The 26,920-nt window shown below is 33.7% G+C and overlaps 2 protein-coding genes across 3 annotated transcripts in view; both read left to right on the top strand.

Annotated features, from left to right (window-relative positions):
• Positions 1–943: 943 nt before the first annotated feature.
• Positions 944–26,920, top strand: part of LOC117906637 (disease resistance protein RPV1-like) — a 68,382-nt gene continuing 42,405 nt past the window's right edge. The window contains exons 1-4 of one of the 2 annotated variants that reach the window (XM_034819750.1): positions 968–2,481; positions 2,583–3,664; positions 3,736–4,393; positions 4,463–5,487. In XM_034819750.1, the coding sequence (XP_034675641.1) occupies positions 4,001–4,393; positions 4,463–5,008 (939 nt within the window). In that variant the 5' untranslated portion in view covers positions 968–2,481; positions 2,583–3,664; positions 3,736–4,000 and the 3' untranslated portion in view covers positions 5,009–5,487. Of the gene's footprint in view, positions 2,482–2,582; positions 3,665–3,735; positions 4,394–4,462; positions 5,488–26,920 lie in introns of those variants that run through there. The other variant, XR_004649870.1, reaches the window with a different exon arrangement.
• Positions 5,112–26,012, top strand: LOC117905821 (disease resistance protein RPV1-like). Its single transcript, XM_034818684.1, has 9 exons — positions 5,112–5,188; positions 11,835–12,933; positions 13,046–13,327; positions 13,418–13,520; positions 13,599–14,377; positions 21,630–23,153; positions 23,226–24,452; positions 24,522–25,205; positions 25,845–26,012. The coding sequence occupies exons 1-9, from the start codon at positions 5,112–5,114 to the stop codon at positions 26,010–26,012; spliced, it is 5,943 nt and encodes a 1,980-aa protein (XP_034674575.1).

Raw genomic sequence — 26,920 nt, 5'->3', positions numbered from 1 at the left:
TCTAAAGATGGGAAGAACACTTATAGGGGATGTTTCTATATCAGTTGCCTAGCTTAATAAGAAGCTAACAAACCAAGCAATTACTTTTGATAAAACATATGTTAAAAGGATTATGGTGTGAGTGATAAATCATACTTATGCCTTGTCATAACATGAGAGCTATTAATATATTAAAGATCTATTTTTACATTATAAAACTAAGCCCATTAACATAAGACATTACTAGTTTTAGTTGAATAACATACCATTGAGAGATATGAATTGTGCAGTGAATTTTGTTTACACTATCTTTGAACTCTTTCAAGAGATAAAATCAACCTAACTCATGGATGAATGTGCGTCATTATGGTAGTTTCTTTAGGAATCTAAAGATATATATTGATTTGATAAAATTAAGACTTGAAAGATGTTTGTGTTGGGATAATTCAAGAACTACCTTGGGTATATTAATCAACATATGAAAAATACTTTACTCATTTTCTAATATTTGAATGATGGATTTTAAAGGGGTGTTTCAAACACATTTAATTTTTAAGTGTAAGCCTTATTGGCTCATTTCTCATAAAAGATCAAGTATAAAAAGAACTTAGCACCAAAATGCTTTAATATACATGAGTTATTCTCTCTAATGTTAAATCCTTTGATCCATACCTAAGTAGTCTAGAATCAAGTATCACTGTTTATTATGGGAAAAATTTATTAACATTGATCATTCCATTTTACTTGAATTCTGACCGTTCTTCTCTATTGTTCAAATACTAAGTCTTTTTATGTAGTAACTCTGATTAAGAAAAACCAGAGAAAGAGTCACTACAACTTTTAAAATAGATTTGCTATGGAATTTGTCAATACTAGGATAAATGAATTACTTTTATTTAAATCCTACGTGAAAAACAATATGTGAATGAACTTTTATTTAGTAAAACTAAGTAAAAGAAATTAAATCAATAAGTAAATGAATATTGATTTTTAATTCAATTAATTCAAGTCTGAGGCTTTCCTCAATCCAACTTAAGGTATAAAAACAGAAAGAACAAAGGTCTTTAAGTAACATGATCTTGAGGTTCTAGGATCCTTAGCCGCTCGTGATTGACCCAAGCTTTAAAACTCAAAATTGCATTTGAAACCTAATTTTCCTTTTTAAAACAGACTCCTAAAACCATCAAATAAATTAGATGAATTACCAATTTAAGACTTATGTTTTTAACTCTTAGTACTCCTTGTAGCTTTGTCATAGGGTAGATAACGATAGGGAAGACCGGGATAACTAATGATCAAGAATTACCAAGAATTACTAGTATCGAGTAATAGCCTACTATATTATTCCCTAAACTAACTCACAAGGATAGGGTAAAAATAAAATTGATAAATTGTGACTCAACCAATAATTAATCTCATTGTTATAATGATTTACTCATTATCCCTGTAAGTTTCTTAGCCCTTAGGTTTTTATGCTTCAAGCCCCAAGTTAGCTTTTAGCCTCGTGGGGGTGATGTCATAATCACACTCCATAAAAGAGTAAAATTCCATAAGTTGAATCAAAAGAAACTAAAAAACAATATATTCACTAAAGAAGAAGAGAAAGAAACCGAAGTTGTATTTTTCCACCACAAAATGTCAAACTCTTGGAAAAAGATCTCTAAACCCTAAAACTAAGAGAGTTTATATAGTATTTATCAATGACCTAACATGTGGCATACTCTCATTGGCCACTTATTACAAGGAAAAGTCATAAACAACCTAAAAAGCTTAAAAAATTACGAGTTCTAAATGAGTGTAATGCATTTCGAATTTGATGGGGGCATTTGAAACTCGTTTCGACATGTCTCAAGCCTCAAACTCGATCACTAGTGGCTGAGTTCGAAATTTGGGTGAACTCCAAGTCAATTTCGAACTCATAAGTGGAAGGAGGTCCAATTCAAAATCAAGGGGCTGAGTTCGAAATGCACAGTGAATTTCGAACTCAACATTCTTCTCTGACTAGTTTGCTTCAAACGCGTATAATTTCCTAGTTTCAACTCCGACTTGTGCACCATTTGAAGCGTTGGATTCCTAAATTCCAAAGCTTCGAAAGATTTATAGCTTGCCAAAAATGGACTTCGGGAAATGCTATAAATTTCACCTCAAATTCAAAGTACATGATACCATTAGATTTTAAGTTCCAAATTTCCATCCAACTTGATGAATTTGCTTCATGCCTCATTTCCCAAACTCATCATAACCTTGTCTTGCCTTTCTACATAGTCTATGTATCTTGACTCCCTCATTTCCTCATTTAACCCTTTCCTAATCTTTCAAATTTTAATGTGATTCAACTTGCTATGTGTAGTCCTCATAGACAATAAAGGTACACCTGAGATCCTCTTGCTATCAACTATGCAAGTAAAGAAGGGATTTAAGAATAAGCAAATGACCTACTTGGCTACACTAAAGAAGGAAAAGAAAGATATAATAAGGGAACTCATTCCTAAGGTAATTGAGGTGGTACTTGAAGATTTAAGAATAAGCAAATGACCTACTTGGCTACACTAAAGAAGGAAAAGAAAGATATAATAAGGGAACTCATTCCTAAGGTAATTGAGGTGGTACTTGAAGAGTTCTAGTATGTGATTATGTGATGCCAATAGAAGTGACAATTCATGTTGGTGGATCATGTTCACAGTGTGTCAAAGCAAAGACACTCAACTAAATAAATCAACTCAAACATGACACACAAAATATATACGCCTGAGATCCAATAGTACAGACTGAGGATGTGGATGCTAGCTGCTTGGAATGCCAGAGGAACGTGGAACACCGAAAGCTTTGTTTAAAGGGTCAGACAATCAGCCTACTACCCATTGAGTGTGCCTCTGAATTTGATACCTTATGTTTGCGAGAGTGCAAAAACCTTGAGAGTCTGCCAACAAGCATTTGGGAGTTCAAATCCCTAAAATCTCTCTTTTGCTCTCACTGTTCACAATTGCAGTACTTTCCAGAAATCTTGGAGAATATGGAAAACTTAAGGGAGCTTCACTTGAACAAAACGGCTATAAAAGAGCTACCATTATCAATCAAATATTTGAATAGGCTTGAAGTTTTGAATCTGTACGGCTGCAAAAACCTTGTGACTCTTCCAGAAAGCATTTGTAATTTATGCTTTCTTGAAGTTCTCGATGTCAGTGATTGTTCAAAACTCCACAAATTGCCACAAAACCTGGGGAGGCTGAAAAGTTTGAAGATTTTCTATGCTTGTGGCTTAAATTCAACATGTTGCCAATTGCTTTCTTTGTCAGGTTTATGGTCATTAAAGAAGTTAATTCTACCTTGGTCAAAGCTAATGCAAGGAGTAATCCTGAGTGATATTTGCTGCTTGTACTCGTTGGAAGTGTTGGATCTATCTTTCTGCTATATAGATGAAGGAGGAATCCCCACTGAAATTTGCCACCTATCATCTCTGCAAGAATTACTTCTAATCGGGAATCGTTTTAGGAGCATACCTGCTGGGATCATTCAACTTTCTATGCTGAGACACCTTAACTTGGGTCACTGTGAAGAGCTTCAACAAATTCCAGCGCTTCCATCTAGTTTGCGTGTCTTAGATGTACATAAGTGCCCACGGCTGGAAACTTCTTCAGGTCTACTCTGGTCTTCTCTATTCAACTGCTTCAAATCAGTGATTCAGGTATGATATTCATAGAACAAAACTTCTTTGTGGAGACATGGGGATTTATGTGTTGATTAAATTTTCTGAAGGATTTTGAATGCAAGATTTATCCTAAAGAAAAACGTTTTGCCCAAGTAAGTCTTATTATTTCAGGAAGTAGTGGAATTCCAAAATGGATAAGCCATCACAAAAAGGGAGCTAAAGTAGTAGCAAAGCTTCCTCAAAATTGGTATAAAAATAATGACTTGTTGGGTTTTGTTTTGTACTCTGTCTATGGTCCACTTGATGATGAATCTGAGGAGAGACTGGAGAATCATGGAAGTTACTTCAAGTATGGTTTGACTTTGCGTGGTCATGAAATTTCTTTGGTGGATGAACAACAGTTTAATCACTCGTGGGGCTGCTGTGATGTTGTACCAAAAAATGTGGATGATTTATTATCCGAAGGCAGAGATTGTGAAGAAGTGTCACTCAAATAAATGGAGGCAGTTGACGGCTTCATTTTGTGGCTTCTTACGTGGTAAAACAATAAAAGTGGAAGAGTGTGGGATCCATCTTATATATGCCCATGATCATGAAAAGAACCATGGTAAAGCAATGATACCCACCATTTGCCGGGAATGTCAAGAGGATATGCAATCCCGACGGTATCTAGATGTCCACAGTTGCACATGCTTGGAAACTTTATCAAGTCCATCAAGTCAACTTGGTTTTTCTCTGTTCAAATGCTTCAAATCAATGATTGAGGTATGATTTTCATAACATTCAGTCCTTTTTCCTTATGAACAGAGTATTAACACCTGTACTTTTGTGCAGGAATTTGAATGCGGCTCCTATTGGAACAAAGCAATCAGAGTTGCTATTCCGGGAAATAATGGAATTCCAGAGTGGATAAGCCAGCAAAAACAAGGATCTCAAATAACAATAGAGCTTCCTATGGATTGGTACAGAAAAGATGACTTCTTAGGATTTGCTTTATACTCTGTTTTTATTCTTATGGCTTGTGATGGGTTGAATTGCCAACTCAATATCTGTGGTGATCAATCTGAATGCTGTCACGTGGATGATGTCCAGTTTTATTGCTGCCCAATTTGCCGTGAATCGAGTCAAATGTGTGTGACTTATTATCCCAAGGTTGCTATTGACAACCAGTATTGGTCAAACGAATGGAGACGTTTGAAGGCTTCATTTCATAGCTTGGATGCACCAGTCGAAGTGAAAGAGTGTGGGTTCTATCTTATATATACAGGTGATGTTATCAACAGAAACATCCCAGAAGATACCAGTACTGATACTCAGAGAAGCTGTGACAACACAGAAGCCACCAAGCGCGACCATCAGACAATGATAAGAGTACAGTGATGAGCAGAGAAGTTGTGATACCAGATCAGCAGCAGAAGATACTAATTCTAACGCACAAACAAGCTATGACTGTACACAGTGCACTGAGCATAGCGATTCTCCAATGGGTACAACGACACAGGATATTAACAGTAATGTTGTTGATGCCCAAGATGATGAAGAGGACCATATGCACAACTGGTTGGAGCTTCTTTGCAAATTTGTTGGATGGATATGCTGCAGAAGATACTAAGCATTTATCTCAAGCTTTTTGTGAGCTACGATCCTTTCTCTTCTTCTTAGTTTCTATTATATGGCTAAGTGATTTAAAGGGGCTGAAAATTCTTCCAGTGATCTCATTTTTCTTCTTTTTCTTCTCTTTTTTTTTCCTAGTGAACCCCTGTTTTGAAAGTCCATAGGCCTCCATAGGCCAAAATCCAAATCTGTTTTACTCAAAAACCTTTTTTATTAAATAACTCAGTGCAGAAAATTACATCGTTGACTTTAGAGCATATGACTGCAGTATTAAACATTTTTTTAAATAAGTTAATGCAGGAAATTACACCGTAGCCTTTGACTTGATTAAGCTTTGGAAGGATATGACTGCAGTATTAAACATTTTTTTAAATAAGTTAATGCAGGAAATTACACCGTAGCCTTTGACTTGATTAAGCTTTGGAAGGGCATGATACATTGCTGAGTGGATAGCGTTAAGGGCCCAACCTCTATAAGGTAAGCCATGAAAGTCCTTATTAATCAAGGCAAGTCAAACATTTCATGCCAATTAATAAATGATAAGTAAATTTCGATTCTTTATAAATAAAAATAATAATCATTTAAATTAATAACCTGCTGGTTAGAAATCTTGATTCTTAATCATTCATAAAGAATGTCTGTATATGACATTTTATAGATTCAACAAGAATGCATGAAGAAACATTCTTGTAAAGAAACCAAAACAAATAAAGAAAAATGTATGGTCAGATTAATTTATTTACATTTATTAAGCCATGATTAATTTGGAAGATAGCGGTTGCTTTCTTCTAATAATATTTTAATTATCCCTAATATCTCAATTATTATTTTTAAAAGGAATCCACTCATTTATCGCCTAATCAAAAAATAGAATTAGGATAGAACAATTTGATTTGGTCATATATGTTTCTAGGAAATAGAAAATGAGGGAGAGTGTGCATGACCCAATATGGTTTGTTTCTAATAAATACAGCTAGTTTGTGATTTTAAACTGCAAGTTAATCATGAGATTTTGGTGCAACACATCCTAACCACATGGTCAATGCATGCACATACAAGAATATACAAATAAAATGGGTGTCTCAGTAAACCGGTTTTACACCCTGATGTCTACCTGCATGCCAACTCTTAAATTAACTTTTTTTCTCTTTAATATTATAAACCCCAATCATTTTTTAGGATCCGTTTGACCATATTTTCTAAAAATTATTTTAAAAAATTATTTTTTATTCTTTAATTTAAAAATAATTTAAAAACAAGTTTTAAAAAATATAATCAAATAAATTTATATATTTTCTGTTTTTTAACAACTAGTGAAAATAACTCCTACTTATTCTTTAAAAATTGTTTTCTATTTTACTTTGTTTTTAAAAATTATTTCCAAAGAATAAGCGTAAATTAATGTTATAAATTTTTAAAAACAATTTTTTAAATTTAAAAACAAAAAACTGCTTTTAAATCACATAACTAAATAAGCTCTTAGTAACTTAAATTAACATATCTTCTTGTTGTGCTTTGTGTTATGCTTTTTTGAGTACCAATTGTTTTTTTCTTTATTGTCGTTGGATTGTGAAGCTTGAATCAATATTGTTGCGCTTCATTTAGAATGCCAAGGTCAAACTGCCTTGCTAGTTCGTGGGAGTTGAGAGGGTTAGCACCCTCTAGAGAAATTATTTTTTATATGATGATTGGCGAGTTTATTTCTATTATATATTTAACCATTTTATATTTATTTATTTTTTATTTTTATTTTAAGCGAGTGCGACTGCAGTTGAAAGGTTCATTTTCAACCGCTTCACCATTATAACTTTTCTCATTCATTTTATAAAAATTATACAACATCTAGTGATTTTAGAAAAAAATTCAATAAGTTTTTTTAAAAAAAATTATTAAGCATTAGGTTAATTTTTAATTTTACCCGGTTGCCATATTTTGGAATAGGCTTGAGATGATATTACTCATTAAATATTATTAACTTTGAACCCTAAACAAGTTCCAATGGTCTGAAAGCAACCTATGCACTTCACATCATCAAACTAACTTCATGTGCTACATTCTATAGTTCTATGATTTTTTGGTTGCTCCTTTACCATCTAACAGTATGAAATGTATTTTATATGTATATTTTAATAAAGAAAATGGAGATATTTTAATATGTAATGTATTTTTTAGATTGATCTTATTTGAGTTGTAAACTTTTTCTTTTTTATTCAATCACTTTCAATATTTTATATTATTTGATTTTTATTTTTTTTTTCTTTTTATTTCAATTTCTCTTTATCTTATTTGTTTTTCTTATTTAAAATTAAAAAATAACAATTTATTTTATAATCCTCACCATAAATAAATAAAATAAAATCATATTATATTTATATTATTTTCAATTAGTTTTTTTAATTGAGACCAAAAATTGATCCACTCATAAGCATCCTTTGCAATTTGTAACTTACTTTTCCATTTATATTTGATATTATGTAAATTATGAGAGTATATTTTTAATTAATCATTAAAATAGAAAAAATTTGCATATGCGACTACTTATAATTTTATCACTTATATGAGGCTCTTAATACTTTAACAAAAAGCAAAAATAGAAAGAAAAAAATTTCTATTCATAAAAATAATGAATATAAATGAATTTTCAAAATAAAGCTCAAAGTTAACGGACCATAATAACTTTAAAGCTTATGAAAAGTATAGAAAATAATAAACTCCAGTTGATATATTTTTTCCAGTTGATAATGCCCACCACCTGGTTGATGAAATGCCGGTTGTTTTGTATCTTGGATTGCTCTGGTTTCATCTGGGTAAGCCCTCCTCTCACCTTGTACCCATATTCTTGAAGAGGAAGCAACAACATCAACAGCAGCACCAATAAAATTAAGCAGCCACAGCAGCGCATTCCCTACAGCAACTAGCAACACATCACCAGCTGTAGCGATAGCAGTTGCGCCCCCCATAAAACAGGCTGATTCATATGTAAGGAATTTACTATGTACACTATATATAGAGAGGATGGACTTGAGGTCTTCCTTAACCTTCTCCATCAACATAATCATGGGCCCCAGCACTTGTACGCTCTAAAAAGGCACCCTCCTACATATTTCATGGGCCCATTTATAATACAGTGGAAATGCAGCAAACTAAGAAAGCCCAAACAAGAACCAACCCACGTATGATGGGCCTGTTTTTTATATCACTTTAAAAAATAGAATCCACGACAGTGGTAAATGTCACTTCTTGGTGTTTACTATTGTTAATTTTTTCCATTTAATGTCTTAATTGGGTTCTTGCTTGAAGGAAAAACTATAGGCCATGAGGGATTAGTTTTAAAATATGGCCACCTTTATATATATATATATATATATATCATGTACAAAATTTTAAATTTTATATTTTTTATTATGTCTCTACACCAAGTGGTGGAATGGTGGTGCATGACTATCTTAGATAAATTTTATAAAAAAATTTGTTTGTTTTATCTTTAATTTTATTTAAATACAATATATACCATAAAAGTTTCTAATAAATCGAAACTTTTTGTAGTTTGTATTGTATATTTTTACAATTTTTATTTTGTTATAGGTTTTGTTTTATTTGATTTTAAGATTTTTAAATTGTTTTAATTTTTTGGCTCATAAAAAAAAAATTAACTTTTACCCAAGCCCAAAATTGAAATCCAATTATCGTTAAATAACCCAAAGTTTTTATTTTCTTAATTAATTAAGTTACAAATTAACTTAAGCTTAGGGTTGGGATGTTGCATATGTAATTTTGAGGTTCATGTTGGTAATGAGTGTTCCCTTCAAATGAAATTTTGTAGTATTTGAGAAATTGAAGTACCAAAAATCAAGGAACTAGCTAACAACAAAAATAGTTGAATTAAAATTGTAGTTGACAAGATCTTATTTATTTTATTTTGATTTTAAATAGAGAATTTTTATATTTGATGCCTAAGAAGCTCAATAAGAGTATGATGACCAAAAATAAATATAGGATGAGCTAAATTTTTTACTTCAATCAATTGTGATTTTAAGTCTTTTGAATACTTACTAGGTTTTTATTTATTGACTATAAACATTCTTTTCATATATCTGTGTAAACGTGTCGTCCAACTATATTATCCTTTCACATTTATAAAAGTTAAGGTCTTTTCCCATTAAATTATCAATATACCAAATATAATTTATTAGAAGTTTTTATTCTTATCTTCCGACCAACAAGAATCAATCTTGCTTTTTTGAAGGGGTAAGGATAAGCTCACAAGAAAAAGTTTCTAGTATTTTAATGCAAGCATTAGGTGAGCATAATAAGAATCGATCATGTTTTTTAAAGAAGGTTTGAGGATAAGCTCGAAAGAAAAAAATCTCAAGACAACGATTTATTTATATTTTAATGCCAACTTTAGGTGATTGGAAGGGAATCAAATGTTGGTTAAAATATTCAACTCAATTTTTATTAAAAATTTAAATACATTATCATCTTTATTTAAATGCTAGTGTATATCAATGGTTGAAATTTATTCAATGCAAACTTAAATCCATTCCTATGTTCAAAATAAATAAAAAATTAGAGAAAAAAAAAATCTAATGTGAAAATATGTTGAGAGAAATTTTATCTAGTGGGCTTTATTTGATGCATAAGTCACATGACAAGTGGAAAATGAATTTAATTATAATAACTTCCAATACATGCATTTCCATTATTAGTGGAGAAAAATGATTGAGTATCAAGTTTTAAGATTATTAGTTTTTGTGATTCCATGTGCATTTTTTTATAGGTGAAAGTTTATGTAAATATTTTTGGATAAGAATTTATTTTCAAGTTTTAAAGAAGCATTATTATGTGTAATCCATCATCATGTAGAAAGAAGAGTATCCCATCTTTATATATTTCATTTGTGCCTATGTGGAACCAATTTTTAAGAGAAATGTTTTCTCTTATCACTTTTTTTTAGCCTAAAATTAATTATTAGGAGTAGATATAATTAAATTTCTTATTCTAAAATATTAGGTGTTTGCCATCGTTTTTTATACAAGCACACACACTTCAATAAATAAATCAAGTGATCAAATTGATTAACTGTTAACCACCTTAATACAATTTTAAGAAAATAAATAATAAGTATTGTATGATAAAAGGTATAATTCCATATAAGTAATTCATATTCTTATTTGATTGTTAAACAATAAAGTTTTGTTCATTCTTTTACGAATATTTTGTGTTTGTTTCAAATCTTTTACGATTGGCTTTAGAGTTTCAGAAGCAAAATTACTTTTAAGTATCAGTCCCTTATTGATTGTATTTATGGTATAAATACATTATTTAGTATTTATAATTGAATAAAAAAAAGTAATTTTGATATTATATCTCGTAACATATTTAATAACAAAATTCAAAAGAAGCATCAATCAAATGATTGTTTAAGAGATTTTCTATATTTTTAAAAGTGACTTCTAGAGCTTTTAGAATCACTAGCTGCCAATTTGGCTTTTAGTCTTGTGCACTTTAAATTGTGCAGCCATTCCTTACAAGATAATTAATTTTTTATTTCCTTTCAAAATTAAATTCCATCAATATCCAAAAACTTCCAAGAAAAGTTAGATGATGTCGGGATATTTATGTTTAATTTTAATTGAATTTTCAAAGTATCCATTTTTCAAGGAAAAAAAAGGGATAAGATTTGATTTGTGGTATATTTATAAATGGTGTAATGAGAGAAAAGATTTTTTATTTAAGAATATACTAACCACTTAAAGCTAAGTGGTTAGTATGAGATATTTACTAACCACTTAAAGCTAAGTGAGTTTTAAACTTTTATGATTTTTTATTCATTTTTATTTTTTATAAAATAAAAATCCGTTCATTAAAATTTTACACTTGATAAAGAATATACTAAATTATTTTAAGTTAAATTGATATTTTTTTTAAATAATTTTTGTTCTTAATTCCTTCCTACAATAGAATTAAAATTATAAATAAAATATGTTTAATTAATTTATAAAAGTTATATTTTGATTAAAGGGTTTTCAAAATTTTTTATAAAAATTTATAAATAATAATAATAATAATAAAGAACAGCTAGGGGAACCATTATCTAAATGAATGGTGAGAGAAAGTTATGCAAGTACAAAAGATGGTAATGTTGATAGTCTAATCTGTAGTAAAATTATTAGGTTAAAAAGCTTGGATGCAGGATAGTGGTTGATTCTGTGATGGAATCCCCTATCAAAATAGGGTAGTAATATTCCAAACAAGTCAAACTTCATTTTGAGCCTTCCAAAAGATTGAGTAGATAAGTTAACACAAAAATATTTCAATTTCTTTTTTCCACTTTTGATAATGCAAATCATATTCTGCATTTTCTTCCCTCATTTCTATCACACGAGCAACTGTATAGAATAATGCAATCGTACCCATAAGTAGTTTGATAGATGTGGTTTATTTTATTTTAATTTAAATTATTTTTAACCCTACTAAGTTATAGTTGGAAAACTAGGCATCATTAAATTTATTTAATATAATTTATTGTTTTTTGCAACTCATCCTAATGCGCCAGTACACATGTCCCATTATGCTTTGCAATTGGCAGGTATGAATCAAAGCTTATTGATGAAATTATTGAGAACGTCCCTAGAAGCTTCCCTAAGACTTTAGATGTGAACAAGAACATTGTTGGAATGGATTCTCTTTTGGAAAGACTAATATCATTGTTAAAGATTGAGTTGAATGATGTTCGCATGGTTAGGGTTTATGGGCTTGGTGGAATCGGTAAGACTACCATCATCAATGCTCTTTATAACAAAATCTCATATCAATTTGAAAGTGTTAGCTTACTCACAGATGTCAGAAAAGAATCCACAGAAAATTCTGGTCTTCTTAAGTTACAACAACTTCTTCTTAATGATACTCTAAGGACAACGAGGAAAATAGTTTTAAGGAATGTTCATGAAGGTATCAAAGAAATAAGGGACAAGCTTTCCTCAAAAAAGGTTCTTGTTTTTCTGGATGATGTAGATGAGCTGACACAATTAGAACACTTGATTGGAAAGCATAATTGGTTTGGTCCAGGAAGTAGAATCATCATTACTACTAGGAAAAAAGATTTGCTAACTAGGCATGAAGTGAATGATATGTATGAAGTTAAGAAATTAAATTTTCATGAAGCTCTTCAACTTTTTTGTCGTTATGCCTTTAAACAACATCATCCGAAGGAAGGTTATGCAGATCTCTCTCATCAAGTAGTACGATATGCTGATGGTCTTCCATTAGCACTTAAAGTTTTGGGTTCTCTATTATTTGGAAAGAGACTACCAGATTGGAAAAGCGAATTGCGGAAGCTGGAAAAGGTGCCTAACATGGAAATTGTAAATGTGCTTAAAATAATTTTTGATGGATTGGATTATACACAAAGGATGATATTTCTCGACATTGCATATTTCTTTAAAGGAGGTGATGTGGAAATAGTTTCAAGAATATTGGATGGTTCCGAATTCAATGCGGAAAGTGGAATAAATGCTCTCGTTGATAGGTGTTTCATAACCATTTCAAAGGACAAGACAATAGATATGCATGATTTGTTAGCCCAAATGGGCAAGGGCATTGTTGATCAAGAATGTCCTAATGAGCCAGGAGAGAGGAGCAGATTATGGAGACATACAGATATTTATCGAGTATTAAAAAGAAATACGATAAGATATATATATAGAAAATATGTTTTGTTCAAGAAGTTATTTATCTTTATCACCTTAGTAAGGATTTACATGTATTGTGCTTTTCTAATTTTATACTCTTATTATCTAGGGGACTGAAAAAATTGAAGGGATATTCCTTGATGTGGACAAATCAGAACAGATACAGTTTACATGCAAAGCTTTCGAAAGGATGAATAGACTTAGATTGTTTGTCGTCTCCCACAATCGCATACAACTTCCTGAAGATTTTGTATTTTCGTCTGATGACTTGACATGTCTCAGTTGGGATGGATATTCTTTAGAATCTCTACCATCAAACTTTCATCCAAATGATCTTGCTCTCCTCAAATTGAGTAATAGTAACATAAAACTACTTTGGAAAGGAAACATGGTATGATTATTATTTATTTATGCTTTTGTTTCATAATATTTTTAAATTTTTTAAAATTGATTTATTAATAGAAATTCTATTTTGTTCCAGTGTCTTAGAAATTTAAGGTACATCGATCTCAGTCATTCACAACAGCTTATTGAATTACCAAATTTCTCGAACGTGCCAAATTTGGAGGAACTTATTCTTTTAGGTTGTATAATTTTACTTAAGGTTCACACACATATAAGAGTGTCATAAAACTAACTTTTTTTTTCCTTGAATTTTATAGGGTGTGTAAGCCTCGAGAGTCTTCCTGGGGACATTCATAAGTTGAAGCACCTTTTAACTCTTCATTGCAGTGGCTGTTCAAAACTAACTAGTTTTCCAAAAATCAAGTGCAACATTGGAAAACTAGAGGTGCTTAGTTTAGATGAAACAGCTATTAAAGAGCTACCATCATCGATTGAACTTCTAGAAGGTCTTCGCAACTTGTATTTGGACAATTGTAAAAACCTTGAGGGTCTCCCGGACAGCATTTGTAATTTGAGATTTCTTGTAGTTCTAAGTCTTGAAGGCTGCTCAAAACTTGACAGATTGCCGGAGGACCTGGAGAGAATGCCATGTCCAGAGTTTCTTTCCTTAAATTCTCTCAGTTGTCAATTGCCTTCTTTGTCAGGTTTATCTCTCTTAAGGGAACTATATTTAGATCAATGCAATCTAACACCAGGAGTAATAAAGAGTGATAACTGCTTGAACGCATTGAAAGAATTAAGTCTAAGAAACTGCAATCTAAATGGAGGAGTCTTCCATTGTATTTTCCATCTATCCTCACTGGAAGTATTAGATCTAAGTCGGTGCAATCCAGAGGAAGGAGGAACCCTCAGTGACATACTTGTGGGTATCAGTCAACTCTCTAACCTTAGAGCCCTTGACTTGAGTCACTGCATGAAGCTTTCACAAATTCCAGAGCTTCCTTCAAGTCTGCGACTGTTAGATATGCACAGCTCAATTGGGACCTCATTGCCACCTATGCATTCTCTGGTGAATTGCCTCAAATCAGCAAGTCAGGTATGATTTTCTTGTGTTAGCATACAATGTTTGCATAAATTGTATGTATTCCTGTATGTTGGCATATTTTGGCTAGAAATTGTCTTTTCCATGTAAATTAACCAGCATAGATATTGTATGATATATAATGCTAGTTGTTTTGTTAGCTTCTTATGAATTTGATGGAGCAAATGGGGTTGGAAATATGGTGAGTCAGGAGCAGCTACTGCCTGCCAGCTCACAAGTGTTTCCTTTATAGCCCTGGAGTGAATGGAGTTGATCATATAAGACCATTTGTTTTCAGTGGTGGAGGGAATTGAGCTTGAAAATGGGATTGAAAGGATAAGCTAATTGTTCCAGGTTGCTCGTTAATAGGATTTCACTACTGCAGATTGGAGTTCACATGTAATGTGAGTGAAAGACCGGAGTGATTTGAGAAGCATTTTTCATGAAAGAGTTGAAACAATGGGAATCATCTAGGACATAATTTTCTAGACCATGGAAACAAATGGCTGGAAGCGAAAAAACATTTGTTGAGTTAGTTGGATGCTCCTCCACCTTGAAATTTGCATGACAATAGGCCCATAAGGGTGTGCCTTATGTCCCTCGGCACTAAGTTGGTTCTACTCTCATTTCCAAAATGAAGAGTAAGAGAAACTCTTGGTGGGAGATTTTGAAATGTGAGAGAGCTTTACCTTAATTGAGATTCTAAGAGTGAATTTGAAGTTACAATTTCAGTTCTCTAAATCTACATGAAGATGTTGCTACAAGTGAAAACATCTTCTTATTTTGGTTCTCTGAATCTATATGAAGAAGAAGTTGCTTTGCAAATAGAATTTTTGTTTTATAGTTTTTGGAGATCACTTCAATGGGATAATGAAGGTGATTCTGTTGTAATGTAATTAGTGGAGGAGAAGAGAACTCGTGGTAATTGAAGATAGTTGAAGGAGGCTATGGCGAGAGATTGGTGGTGAGCACATGATGAGCCATATTGAAGCATATCAAAAAGAGGTGTGGATTGAAGAAATAATCACTCTGAGGATTCCTTAAGGGGATTGGTGATTGATTTGGGAGGACGTGTAGGCAAAACTGGATTTATATTCATAGTGGATTTGCAACAACAAAGGCACCCATTGTTATTTATTTATTTATTTATTTCCTTTCTCCACTTAGAGATTTTTTATGTTATATCTTGTGCAATATTTGTGTGCTTGTTTGATGAGATTTCATTAGAGACATTTTAGCCTATGACCTTGTGCTAATCACTCAATCACATTCATGTGCATATGTTATTTGATCATCTAAAAAAGATCTCAAGTTCATAGCATACTCTCTTAAAAACTCATAAATCATATCGAAACATGTTTGCTCATGTTCTCAATATGGATAAACTATATTCTCTTAAGATGGAAATTCACCGAGAAGGAACCTCTATAGGTAGACCTCCATACTTCGAAGGAGATAATTATGCTCATTCCAAGGTAAAACGGATATACTTCCTGAAAATGAAGTCTGACAGAGATTGGAGTTCTGTTCAATTTGGTTGATATCCTGATATGGTGCTAGATAGAGATCGGATATATATCCACTAGGGTAGGAAAAACTATGTAAAGTTGGGATAGGTGAAGGAATGAATTTCAAATGATCACAACAAAAACATTTTCTGAATATATTATTGAAATCATGGACATTGTGAATGCTGATTTTCAATCTATGGAAGATCCCTGAATATACCTGATTCCAAGGTTACCTGAAAACTGTTAAGATCCCCTCTGATCGTTTTAGACCTGAGGTCATAAAACTAGAGGAATGGAACACTGTTGATTCAATTAAGCTAGATGAGATAGTTGGCTCCCTTCAATTGGAGATGACCCCAAGTGTTCCTAAGAAGAAGAAACATTAACACTGCACTAAAAGTAGATGAACATGCATCTGAATTAGAATAGGAATAAAAAAATGACCAATATTTGAAATTTATAGGCTTGATAACCTTTCAAAAAGTTCAAGAAACGAAGGATAACCTATTCGAGACCATAAACTAGGGAAAAGAAATGTGATAAAAAGATAAAAAGCACTAAAAAGATAAGGTCACTTTCTTGAATGTCAAAAGGATAAGGTCATAGAAGTAATTTGGTATGATTTTGATGAAGAATGTAGAAATTTTATTGCATTAATTTGCTGGAAACATGCATAAACATAATTATGATTTATTGTCACATGACGTTGATGATATTTGTGTCTTTTGAGCATGATAAGCCTGTGGAAATTGTTGATATACTTGCTACCTTCTATATCACTTTTCAATGAAAAGAAAAATGTTAAATTTGAAACTGATCTTGAATCTGAAAATTTTGAAGGTTCGTCTCATGATACAACATATTTGGAAGAAAAGTTGTCATTTGAGATTGCCAAGTAAGCCTTGTATGATCAGTGCCTTAAGATGAAAATTGTGAAAGGTTGATGAGAATAAAAGAAGTATGAGACAAGACTTCCTTGCTTGAAAAAATTCTCTTACCTTGAAAATGAGCATAGTACCTTGTTAAAAAATTTGAATGTCTTACAATCTGATTATGAGTCACGTAAATTAGAATTGACTAAATTTAAAGAAGTCTGATCTAGCTCCATTCCTTTGTCCATAAAAGAAGTTGAATGTATGCCAAAGTTATTCTTCAATACTTAGCCAAACTGAATGCTCAGGTAAAATGAAAAGTAAATTAAAGAAAATATTGCAAGATCATCCTAAAGCTTGCAAGACTAAGAAAATCCAACAATAAAACACCAGACTTAGTGCAAAGTTTTAGATCCTCAAAGGTTAAGGCTTTGTTTAGGATTTTTTAAAAAAAATAATTCTTAAAAAACCGTTATTGAAAAAAGTTTTCAAAAATAGTTGGTCTAATGTTTTCTAAAATAAAAGTCTATTTAGAAACTTAGAACGTTTTTAATATATTTTTTGTATTTCCAAATATTTCTTAAAAATAACTTTTATTTTTAGTTCTTTATTTTTCATCATTCTTTATATTTTTACCATTATTTTCTTAAAACAACCCTACAAAATAAATGAAAACATTTGAAAGCAATTAAAATATGTTATTAGGAGATACCTTATTTTCATAACAAGTTCTCAAAAAACTATAATATGTCAAAAAGTTACCAAACATGGCTTTAGTCTAGAAAATAGGTTTCTATTTTTATGAATTGAAAAATTAATTTTAAAAATAATTCTTAAATAGGCTTTAAATCGCCCATTGGAAAGAAAAGCTGGGTAAAGAAGGAGAACTAAAAAGCCTTAATTAACCATAGGGCCTAAGAGCTAGAGAAAAACACGTTTTGAATTTTGAGAGTGGCTACTCTAGTTATATGACACAGAACTTCGATCTTCCTTGACTTTTGAACTCGTAGAAGGAGTTGGTTGTATTTGGGAATGGTAAAAGCAACAATGAACTTAGAGTCTTTCTCCACGTTTGAACCTATAAAGGGAAGTTTGGTTGGATTACATATAACCAACTTGAAACCAAAAGGTACCATAGAAGGTCCAAATTTACCTATGCTCAAGGAGTTACTATATATTGAGGGATTGAAAGCAAACTTAATTAACGCAAGTTAAATTTGTGATTGTATGTGCTTTGTTCATTTTACTCAAAATTAGTGTCTATTCAAGGATGTGTGTTGGTAAGAAATAGAATTTTTGATATTTTTTGTTATGCCTTTGTACGCCTCTCTACTTCTTCCTCATCATCTAGTGCACATAGTTGTAAAATGTGAAATTTACATCCAAAGACATATAGCATTGTATGATAGTGCATTTAAACTCTAATGATTTGTCTAGGATTACAAATAAAGAACTAATTAAAGCAATTCCCATTTAGGAAAGCCTAAAAATCCTATTTATTCTATCTAGGAAAATGAATTCACATGAGTGGGAGAAAAAGACGATTTTCTCTTCTTCTAGGATCTTAGAGATGTTGCATGTGGATTTAATGGGTCCTATGAGAGTGCAATGCCTAGGAAGAAAGAAGTACATCCTAAGATTCAAAGTGTTATGCTTTCAAATGATGAATAAAAATGGATTTTCAATAAGAAATAATAGAGGAAAGGAGTTTATAATTCTGACTTCTAAAGTTTTTGTGAGGAGAAGGAAATTAAAGAAGAGCTTTCAACATCTAAAACTTCATAGAAAAATGAAGTTATTGAAACGAAAAATAAAGTGCTCCGAGAGATAGCACATATTATATTGTATTTCAAGAACCTATTTGGTTATTTGTGTTAAAATATAGCCCTTGCAAGCAAGACATGATGTAACAAATTTAGGCTTGAGTTTCCACTAATTTATCTTTGTTCACATTGATATTGATTTGAGTATTCATGCATGCATTAGTGGTATTGTACATAACTAAAATGCATTAGGAGTTACGCGGAAGATTTAAGTCATGGGTTCCTTGCAAGATTTATGATTTGTTCATAGTTGGTTGATGGATTTAGACAATCCATTTGAAATTATAGTACACTACCTTCTAATTGGAGGGATGACTTGTCTTAGTCATTGGGATGAGGTTTTTAAGGTGAGTGCATTAGTATAATATGATTACACATTAGACAAAATTTACAATGAATCATGACATTAGCTATTGAGGTACACTTGAGATCCTCTTGCTATCAACTATGCAAGTAAAGAAGGTATTGAAGAATAAGCAAATGACCTACTTGGCTATATTAAAGGAGGAAAAGAATGATACAATAAGGGAACTCATTCGCAAGGTAATTGAGGTGGTACTTGAAGAGTTCTAGTATGTGATGCCACTAGAAGTGACAATTCATGTTGGTGGATCATGTTCACAATGTGTCAAAGCAAAGACACTTGATTAAATAAATCAATTCAAACATGACACAAAAATAATAATTAGGTTAAAAGAATGAACTCGGGCATAACCTAATTATTAAATAAGTAGCATGTCATATAGTCCATTTAATAATAATGTCAAGTTAGATCTTGTTTAAGTTAATATGATTAACTTCCCAATCTGACATGTTTATAACTTAATTAACCTACTTATTCAAAATCAAGTTTTAAATGAGTCAAATGTGGGTTAAATAGGTTATGGTTATAATCTAGTTAATTAACATCATTATTACACAACTCAATTTAGGTGAAATTTGTATTATGTAGTTTGACTAAAAAAACGACATATTTATTAAACAAGTTATTTAGGTTTACACAAATTTGACCTAAACATGATTATACTCAACCCAAACCCATTAAAAACGCCTCGGGTTCAAGTCTGGTTGACAAATTGTATCAAACTTTGCCATCCTTAGATGCTATTAAAGTTACATAAGAAACTCACATAAATAAGGGAATGGGAGCACAAAATTGACTTAGAGCCAGGAGCTAAGCCCCTTGCCATAGGGGTCCCATAGGATGGCACTGCCGAATTTAGAAGAACTAAGGAAACAACTTAAGGAGTTGCTTAACACGGGATACATCCAACAAACTAAAGCTTCACATGCCACACCAATATTATTCTAAAAGAAACATAATGAATCCCTCTGAATGTGTATAGATTATCGAAGACTCAACAAGGTGAAAGTGAAAATATCTTATTCTGCTTGTTAACAAGTTGTTTGATCAACTTAGTAAAGGAAGGGCCTGACAAAGTTAGATTTGAGATTAGGCTACTACCAAGTCATGATTGTTCGAATGGAACAAACCTAAAACTAGGTGTCCAATATGGTTCCTATAAATTTCAATCCTTGTTCAAATTTCCTTTTTCCACAAACTTTCTTGCAATACGAAATTACCTTTTATTTGAATTATATATGCACCACTCTTTCTCTAATAAATTAAAAAAATAAACTATTAAATAAGTAATACTTATATATTAAATAATTTATCCAAATACTATACAAAATAGTCATTAATTAGAGAAAAATAGTTTTTTTTTATTAAAGTACAAAAAACATTTGATATTGCTAAAGGATGAAAAAATAACTATTTGATATCTTATTTTAAAATGTGAATTTAATAAATCTAATTTGAAAGATATAAACGAAATTTATAAAAATCTAAGAACAACATATAAATTTTAAAGCATACATACCATTTTAAAATTTTGTGATAAAAACTTTATTTATTAATTTAAAAATTGTAATGAATACATAAAATAAGAATAAAAAATTTACAAAAAAAAAAAGAAAGAAAAAAATTGTTTCTCATTCTTGACATTGATAATTTTTTTTTACTTTTAATTTTTTTTTTCTCATTTGTATAGCTATTATAGTTTTTTTGACGATTCATTTACTAAGAATTTTGATTTCCCTTATATTTTATTTCAAATAACTAGTACATTTTTCTAAATATTTTATTCTTTATAATTTTTAAATTACATTTTTTTTAATTATAATTTTTTTTTTAAAGAAGGATGTAAATAAGTGTTGATAACCTTATAAAGTTTGTTTTGAATTTTTTTTTTTTTTGTTAAGTTTTTATTTATTTTGATAAGAGTATAAAAAAATAATAATAGTTTAAGATGAGTATAAGGATAGAAATAATGTTAAATTCAATTAAAAGTTTATTATACCTCCTTAAACATCAATTAATTCATGGAAGAGATGACGAAAGTCTCTTCAAATTGTGATGATAAAGTTAAGGATCATGAGTTTAAATAATGAGAATTATAGTTTAATATAATAATTATTAGGAAGTTAAAATGCCCTCACATGCTATTTTATTCATGGATAAAATGAATTAAACCTTTTTTAGCAAATTCTGAATGTGAATTTCCACTAGGATTTGAGGGAATGTTTTAGTTCATTAGACGCTCCACCTTGAAACTTGCATGGAAAAAAGCCAATAAGGGTGTGCTACATGTCTCTCGCCTCATGGGATTAAGAGAAACATGAGGAGAAATTTTTCTGTGAGTTTTTGAAACTTGAGCGAACTTTGTCTTTAAGATTCTGAGAGTTAAGTTGAAGCTACAATTCTAAGATCTCTGAATCTGTATGGAGAAGAAGCTACTACAAGTGAAGAAGAGATCTGCTTATTCTACTCACTTACGGTTTCAGTTTCCCCTCACTTCCAGTTTCCACACTTAATCTTGTCACTCACTTTCATGTTGATTGATTATCCGTCATCTAAAAGGGATATTAAGTAGATTCAGGAGCATAGATCAAAGAAAGTTAATACTGGAAATCAATTTATCGAAAACTGATAACAAACTCTCTCATAAAAACTCACATAATGGCAGACCCACTGGATTTACATTGACCTTTTGTGCAGGATTTGAAACACGAGAGCAATTCAAATGGAGTATTTCTCGCTGATTCTCACTACATTGGCCATGGAATCTGTATTGTTGTTCCGGGAAGCAGTGGAATTCCCAAGTGGATATGGAATCAGAGAAAGGGATATCACATCAGAATGGAGCTCCCTCAGAATTATTATGAAAATGATGACTTCTTGGGATTTGCTATATGCTTTGTTTATGCTCCACTTGATGAATGTGAGGACATACCAGAAAATGATTTGGCACATACATCCGAGAATGAATCTGGTGACGAAGCCCTAAATGAATATGATGATTTACTTGAAGCTGAATCTTCAATCTCCACTGAGTTAAAATGTCAATTGTCATTGTATGAAGTACATGGATTTTCTTTCCTACATGTGCGACATCTCAGTTTTCGCTCTACTTGTAAATGCTACCATAATGGAGGTGTATCAGAACAAATGTGGGTGATATTCTATCCCAAGGCTGCTCTTCTGGAGAGCTGTCACACCAATCAACTCATGCATCTTGATGCTGTATTTAAGGACTCTGGCAGTCATTTTAAGGTGCTCAAGTGTGGGCTCCAACCTATATACTCCCAAGATCCTATAGTACAGACTGAGGATGTGGATGCTAGCTGCTTGGAATGCCAGAGGAATGTGGAATACCGGAAGCTTTGTTTAAAGGGTCAGACAATCAGCCTACTACCCATTGAGTGTGCCTCTGAATTTGATACCTTATGTTTGCGAGAGTGCAAAAACCTTGAGAGTCTGCCAACAAGCATTTGGGAGTTCAAATCCCTAAAATCTCTCTTCTGCTCTTACTGTTCACAATTACGGTACTTTCCAGAAATCTTGGAGAATATGGAAAACTTAAGGGTGCTTCATTTGAACAAAACGGCTATAAAAGAGCTCCCATCATCAATCAAACATTTGAATAGGCTTGAAGTTTTGAATCTGGACAGCTGCGAAAACCTTGTGACTCTTCCAGAAAGCATTTGTGATTTATGCTTTCTTGAAGTTCTTGATGTCAGTTACTGTTCAAAACTCCACAAATTGCCACAAAATCTGGGGAGGCTGCAAAGCTTGAAGCATCTCCATGCTTTTGGCTTAAATTCAACATGTTGCCAATTGCTTTCTTTGTCGGGTTTATGCTCCTTAGAGAAGTTAATTCTACATGGGTCAAAGCTAATGCAAGGAGAAATCCTGAGTGATATTTGCTGCTTGTACTCGTTGGAAGTGTTAAATCTATCTTTCTGCAGTATAGATGAAGGAGGAATCCCCACTGAAATTTGCCACCTATCATCTCTGCAACAATTACTTCTAACCGGGAATCTTTTTAGGAGCATACCTGCTGGGGTCAATCAACTTTCTATGCTGAGACTCCTTGACTTGGGTCACTGTCAAGAGCTTCGACAAATTCCAGCGCTTCCATCCAGTTTGCGTGTCTTAGATGTACATGAGTGCACACGGCTGGAAACTTCTTCAGGTCTACTCTGGTCTTCTCTATTTAACTGCTTCAAATCAGTGATTCAGGTATGATATTCATAGAACAAAACTTTTTTTGTGGAGACATGGGGATTTACGTGTTCATTAAATTTTGTGCAGGATTTTGAATGCGAGATTTATCCTAAAGAAAAACGTTTTGCCCTAGTAAATCTTATAATTTCAGGAAGTAGTGGAATTCCAAAATGGATAAGCCATCACAAAAAGGGAGCTACAGTAGTAGCAAAGCTTCCTCAAAATTGGTATAAAAATAACGACTTGTTAGGTTTTGTTTTGTACTGTGTCTATGATCCACTTGATAATGAATCTGAGGAGACACTGGAGAATGATGCAACTTACCTCAAGTATGGTTTGACTTTGCGTGGTCATGAAATTCAGTTTGTGGATGAACTCCAGTTTTATCCCTCGTGTGACTGCTATGATGTTGTACCAAAAATGTGGATGATTTATTATCGGAAGGTGGAGATTGGGAAGAAGTATCACTCAAATAAAGGGAGGCAGTTGACGGCTTCATTTTGTGGCTTCTTACATGGTAAAAAAATGAAAGTGGAAGAGTGTGGGATCCATCTTATATATGCCCATGATCATGAAAAGAACCGTGGTAAAGCAATGATACCCACCATTTGTCGGGAATGTCAAGAGGATATGCAATCCCGACGGAAGCTTTGTTTAAAGGGAAATGCCATCAATGAACTACCCACTATTGAGTGTCCCCCTAAACTTAATAGCTTATGTTTGCGAGAATGCAAAAACCTTGAGCATCTTCCCAGTAGCATATGTGAGTTGAAATCCCTTACAACTCTCTTCTGCTCAGGCTGTTCACGATTAAGGAGCTTTCCGGAAATCCTTGAGGATGTGGAAAATTTGAGAGAGCTTCATTTAGATGGAACTGCTATAGAAGAACTACCAGCATCAATTCAATATTTAAGAGGGCTTCAATATTTGAATCTTGCAGATTGCAGCAACCTTGTGAGTCTTCCAGAAAGCATTTGTAATTTGAGTTCTCTCGAAATTCTAAATGTCAGTTTCTGTACAAAACTTGAGAAATTTCCTGAGAACCTGAGGAGTTTGCAATGTTTAGAGGATTTGTCCGCTTCAGGTCTAAATCTAAGCATGGACTGTTTTAATAGCATACTTGCAGGCATCATTCAACTTTCTAAACTGAGAGTCCTTGACTTGAGTCACTGCCAGGGGCTTCTACAAGATCCCCAGCTTCCGCCAAGTTTACGATATCTAGATGTCCACAGTTTGACATGCTTGGAAACTTTATCAAGTCCATCAAGCCAACTTGGTTTTTCTCTGTTCAAATGCTTCAAATCAATGATTGAGGTATGATTTTCATAACATTCAGCCATTTTTCCTTATGAACAGAGTATTAACACCTGTACTTCGGTGCAGGAATTTGAATGCGGCTCCTATTGGAACAAAGCAATCAGAGTTGTTATTTCGGGAAATAATGGAATTCCAGAGTGGATAAATCAGCAAAAAAAAGGATCTCAAACAACAATAGATCTTCCTATGGATTGGTACAGGAAAGATGACTTCTTAGGATTTGCTTTATACTCTGTTTTTATTCCTATGGCTTGTGATGGGTTGAATTGCGAACTCAATATCTGTGGTGATCAATCTGAATGCTGTCACGTGGATGATGTCCAGTTTTATTGCTGCCCAATTTGCCGTGAATCGAGTCAAATGTGTGTGACTTATTATCCCAAGGTGGCTATTGACAACCAGTATTGGTCAAACGAATGGAGACGTTTGAAGGCGTCATTTCATAGCTCGGATGCACAAGTCGAAGTGAAAGAGTGTGGGTACTATCTTATATATACAGGTGATGTTATCAACAGAAACATCCCAGAAGATACCAGTACTGATGCTCAGAGAAGCTGTGACAACACAGAAGCCACCAAGCGCGACCATCAGACAATGATAGAGTACAATGATGAGCAGAGAAGTTGTGATACCAGATCAGCAGCAGAAGATACTAATTCTAATGCACAAACAAGCTATGATTGTACACAGTGCACTGAGCATAGCGATTCTCCAATGGATACAACGACACAGAATATAAACAGTAATGTTGTTTGTAGGGACCCCTCCCCCTGATGACACATGGCACAAATTTCCCGATGACACGTGGCACGTATTCTTATCCGGATTAAACCTATCCGGATCTTCCCAAGAGTACACGTGGCGCGCTTCTCCTATCCGGACTTCCTCAGGGAGAAGCACACTACACTCACAAACATAACATCCGGACAACCGCCACAATGCATCCGGACGACCAACATATACTATCCGGATATGTTTGTCCGGATCATTGACTGAAGTAAGCAAGTCTTGCACGTCATCACAACAGCCTGCCATGGCCCACGTTCCGCCACCTGCAGAGTGAAAGGACAGGAATGAAGTGACGGCAAGTCACTTCCCACGATCTCTGACAGTCACGGCGCCTCCCACGATCTTTGTCAGCCGCCCGTAGGGTGATGATGGTCCTGCCACCACCTAGTGGCATCATGACAAGCCAAAATATCTCCCTACCATTAAAGAGGGAAACAGAGTTTCTGGTACTATATATATGAACCTTCGCACAAAGAGGAAGGTAAGCTTGCTATACCTAGTAAAAAGCCAACTGTGCTAACTTCTTACTCTCTCCATCACCATGGCTGACAAAACCATCGGAGGGTGTGTCCGGACGCCCTGTCCGGACATCTTTTGCAGGCACAACTGAACAAGAACTCAATATTGGTTGAGATCGTGCGTCCATTTGGCAGCAACGTGGATCACAGGGACGCGAGGCCTCAACATTGGCGCCGTCTGTGGGAAAATTTCGCTGATTCAGTCACCGGCAAAGATGGCCACACCTTCCAGAAGCCATTCATCTGCTAGAGGAGAGGAAGATAATTCTGAATGGCGCGAAGCCATCGAAAGAAGACAGTTAGCAAGCGAGCGACAACTGCAAGCTCTCCTCCAGGAGAAGACAAAATTAAGAGAGGAAAACGCAATATTGCGTATCCAGGCATCATCGACGGGGCCTCCCCGTCGTCAGCATTCAAGAGGCCAAGTAGCCAACTCAAGGCCTCACCCAGAGTCGATATACCCTGGAACAGCGGGACCAATCCCTGAAACACGCAACACTGGGCCACACGAGCCACACACACCCGTGCCTCGAGCTCCCCATGAGGAAAGCTAGGACTCCACTCGTTTCTCATCTAAGAGACAACGTGACAGAAGATCCCAGTTGTCGGGTGCGATGCGTGGGAGACTAGGCCCCCAGGAGCCTGGCAGGCCAAGGCTGCCAATACCCACCACATGGGGTGTGCACCATGATCCTACGGTCACCCCTATGCCACAGAACGTTCTCCCGCACCGTGACCCCTTGGTCACCCCTAGGGTGCAGAACGTTCCCCCGCACCAAGCGGTACGACAAGCTGTGAGAAATCTCCCAAATGAGCCACCCATTGGCTCAATCAGCAAAAGGTTGGATGACATGCTCTCCACGCCTTTTTGCTCTCATATCATTCATTACGAGCCCCCAAGGGGATTCCTCGTATCCAAATTCTCCACGTACGATGGGTCCAGCGACCCCTTCGACCATATCATGCATTATCGACAGCTCATGACTCTCGATATAGGCAACGACGCGTTACTATGCAAAGTATTCCCCGCCAGCTTACAAGGGCAGGCCTCTCATGGTTTCATCGCCTACCTCCCAACTCTGTTGATAATTTCAGGGACTTATCGAAAGTCTTCGTGGGGCAATACCTATGCTCCGCTCGGCATAAGCAGAACATCAG

This window comes from Vitis riparia, chromosome 18 (genome assembly GCF_004353265.1).
Source record: "Vitis riparia cultivar Riparia Gloire de Montpellier isolate 1030 chromosome 18, EGFV_Vit.rip_1.0, whole genome shotgun sequence".
NCBI lineage: Eukaryota > Viridiplantae > Streptophyta > Magnoliopsida > Vitales > Vitaceae > Vitis > Vitis riparia.
This window is presented reverse-complemented; position numbering and strand designations above follow the sequence as displayed.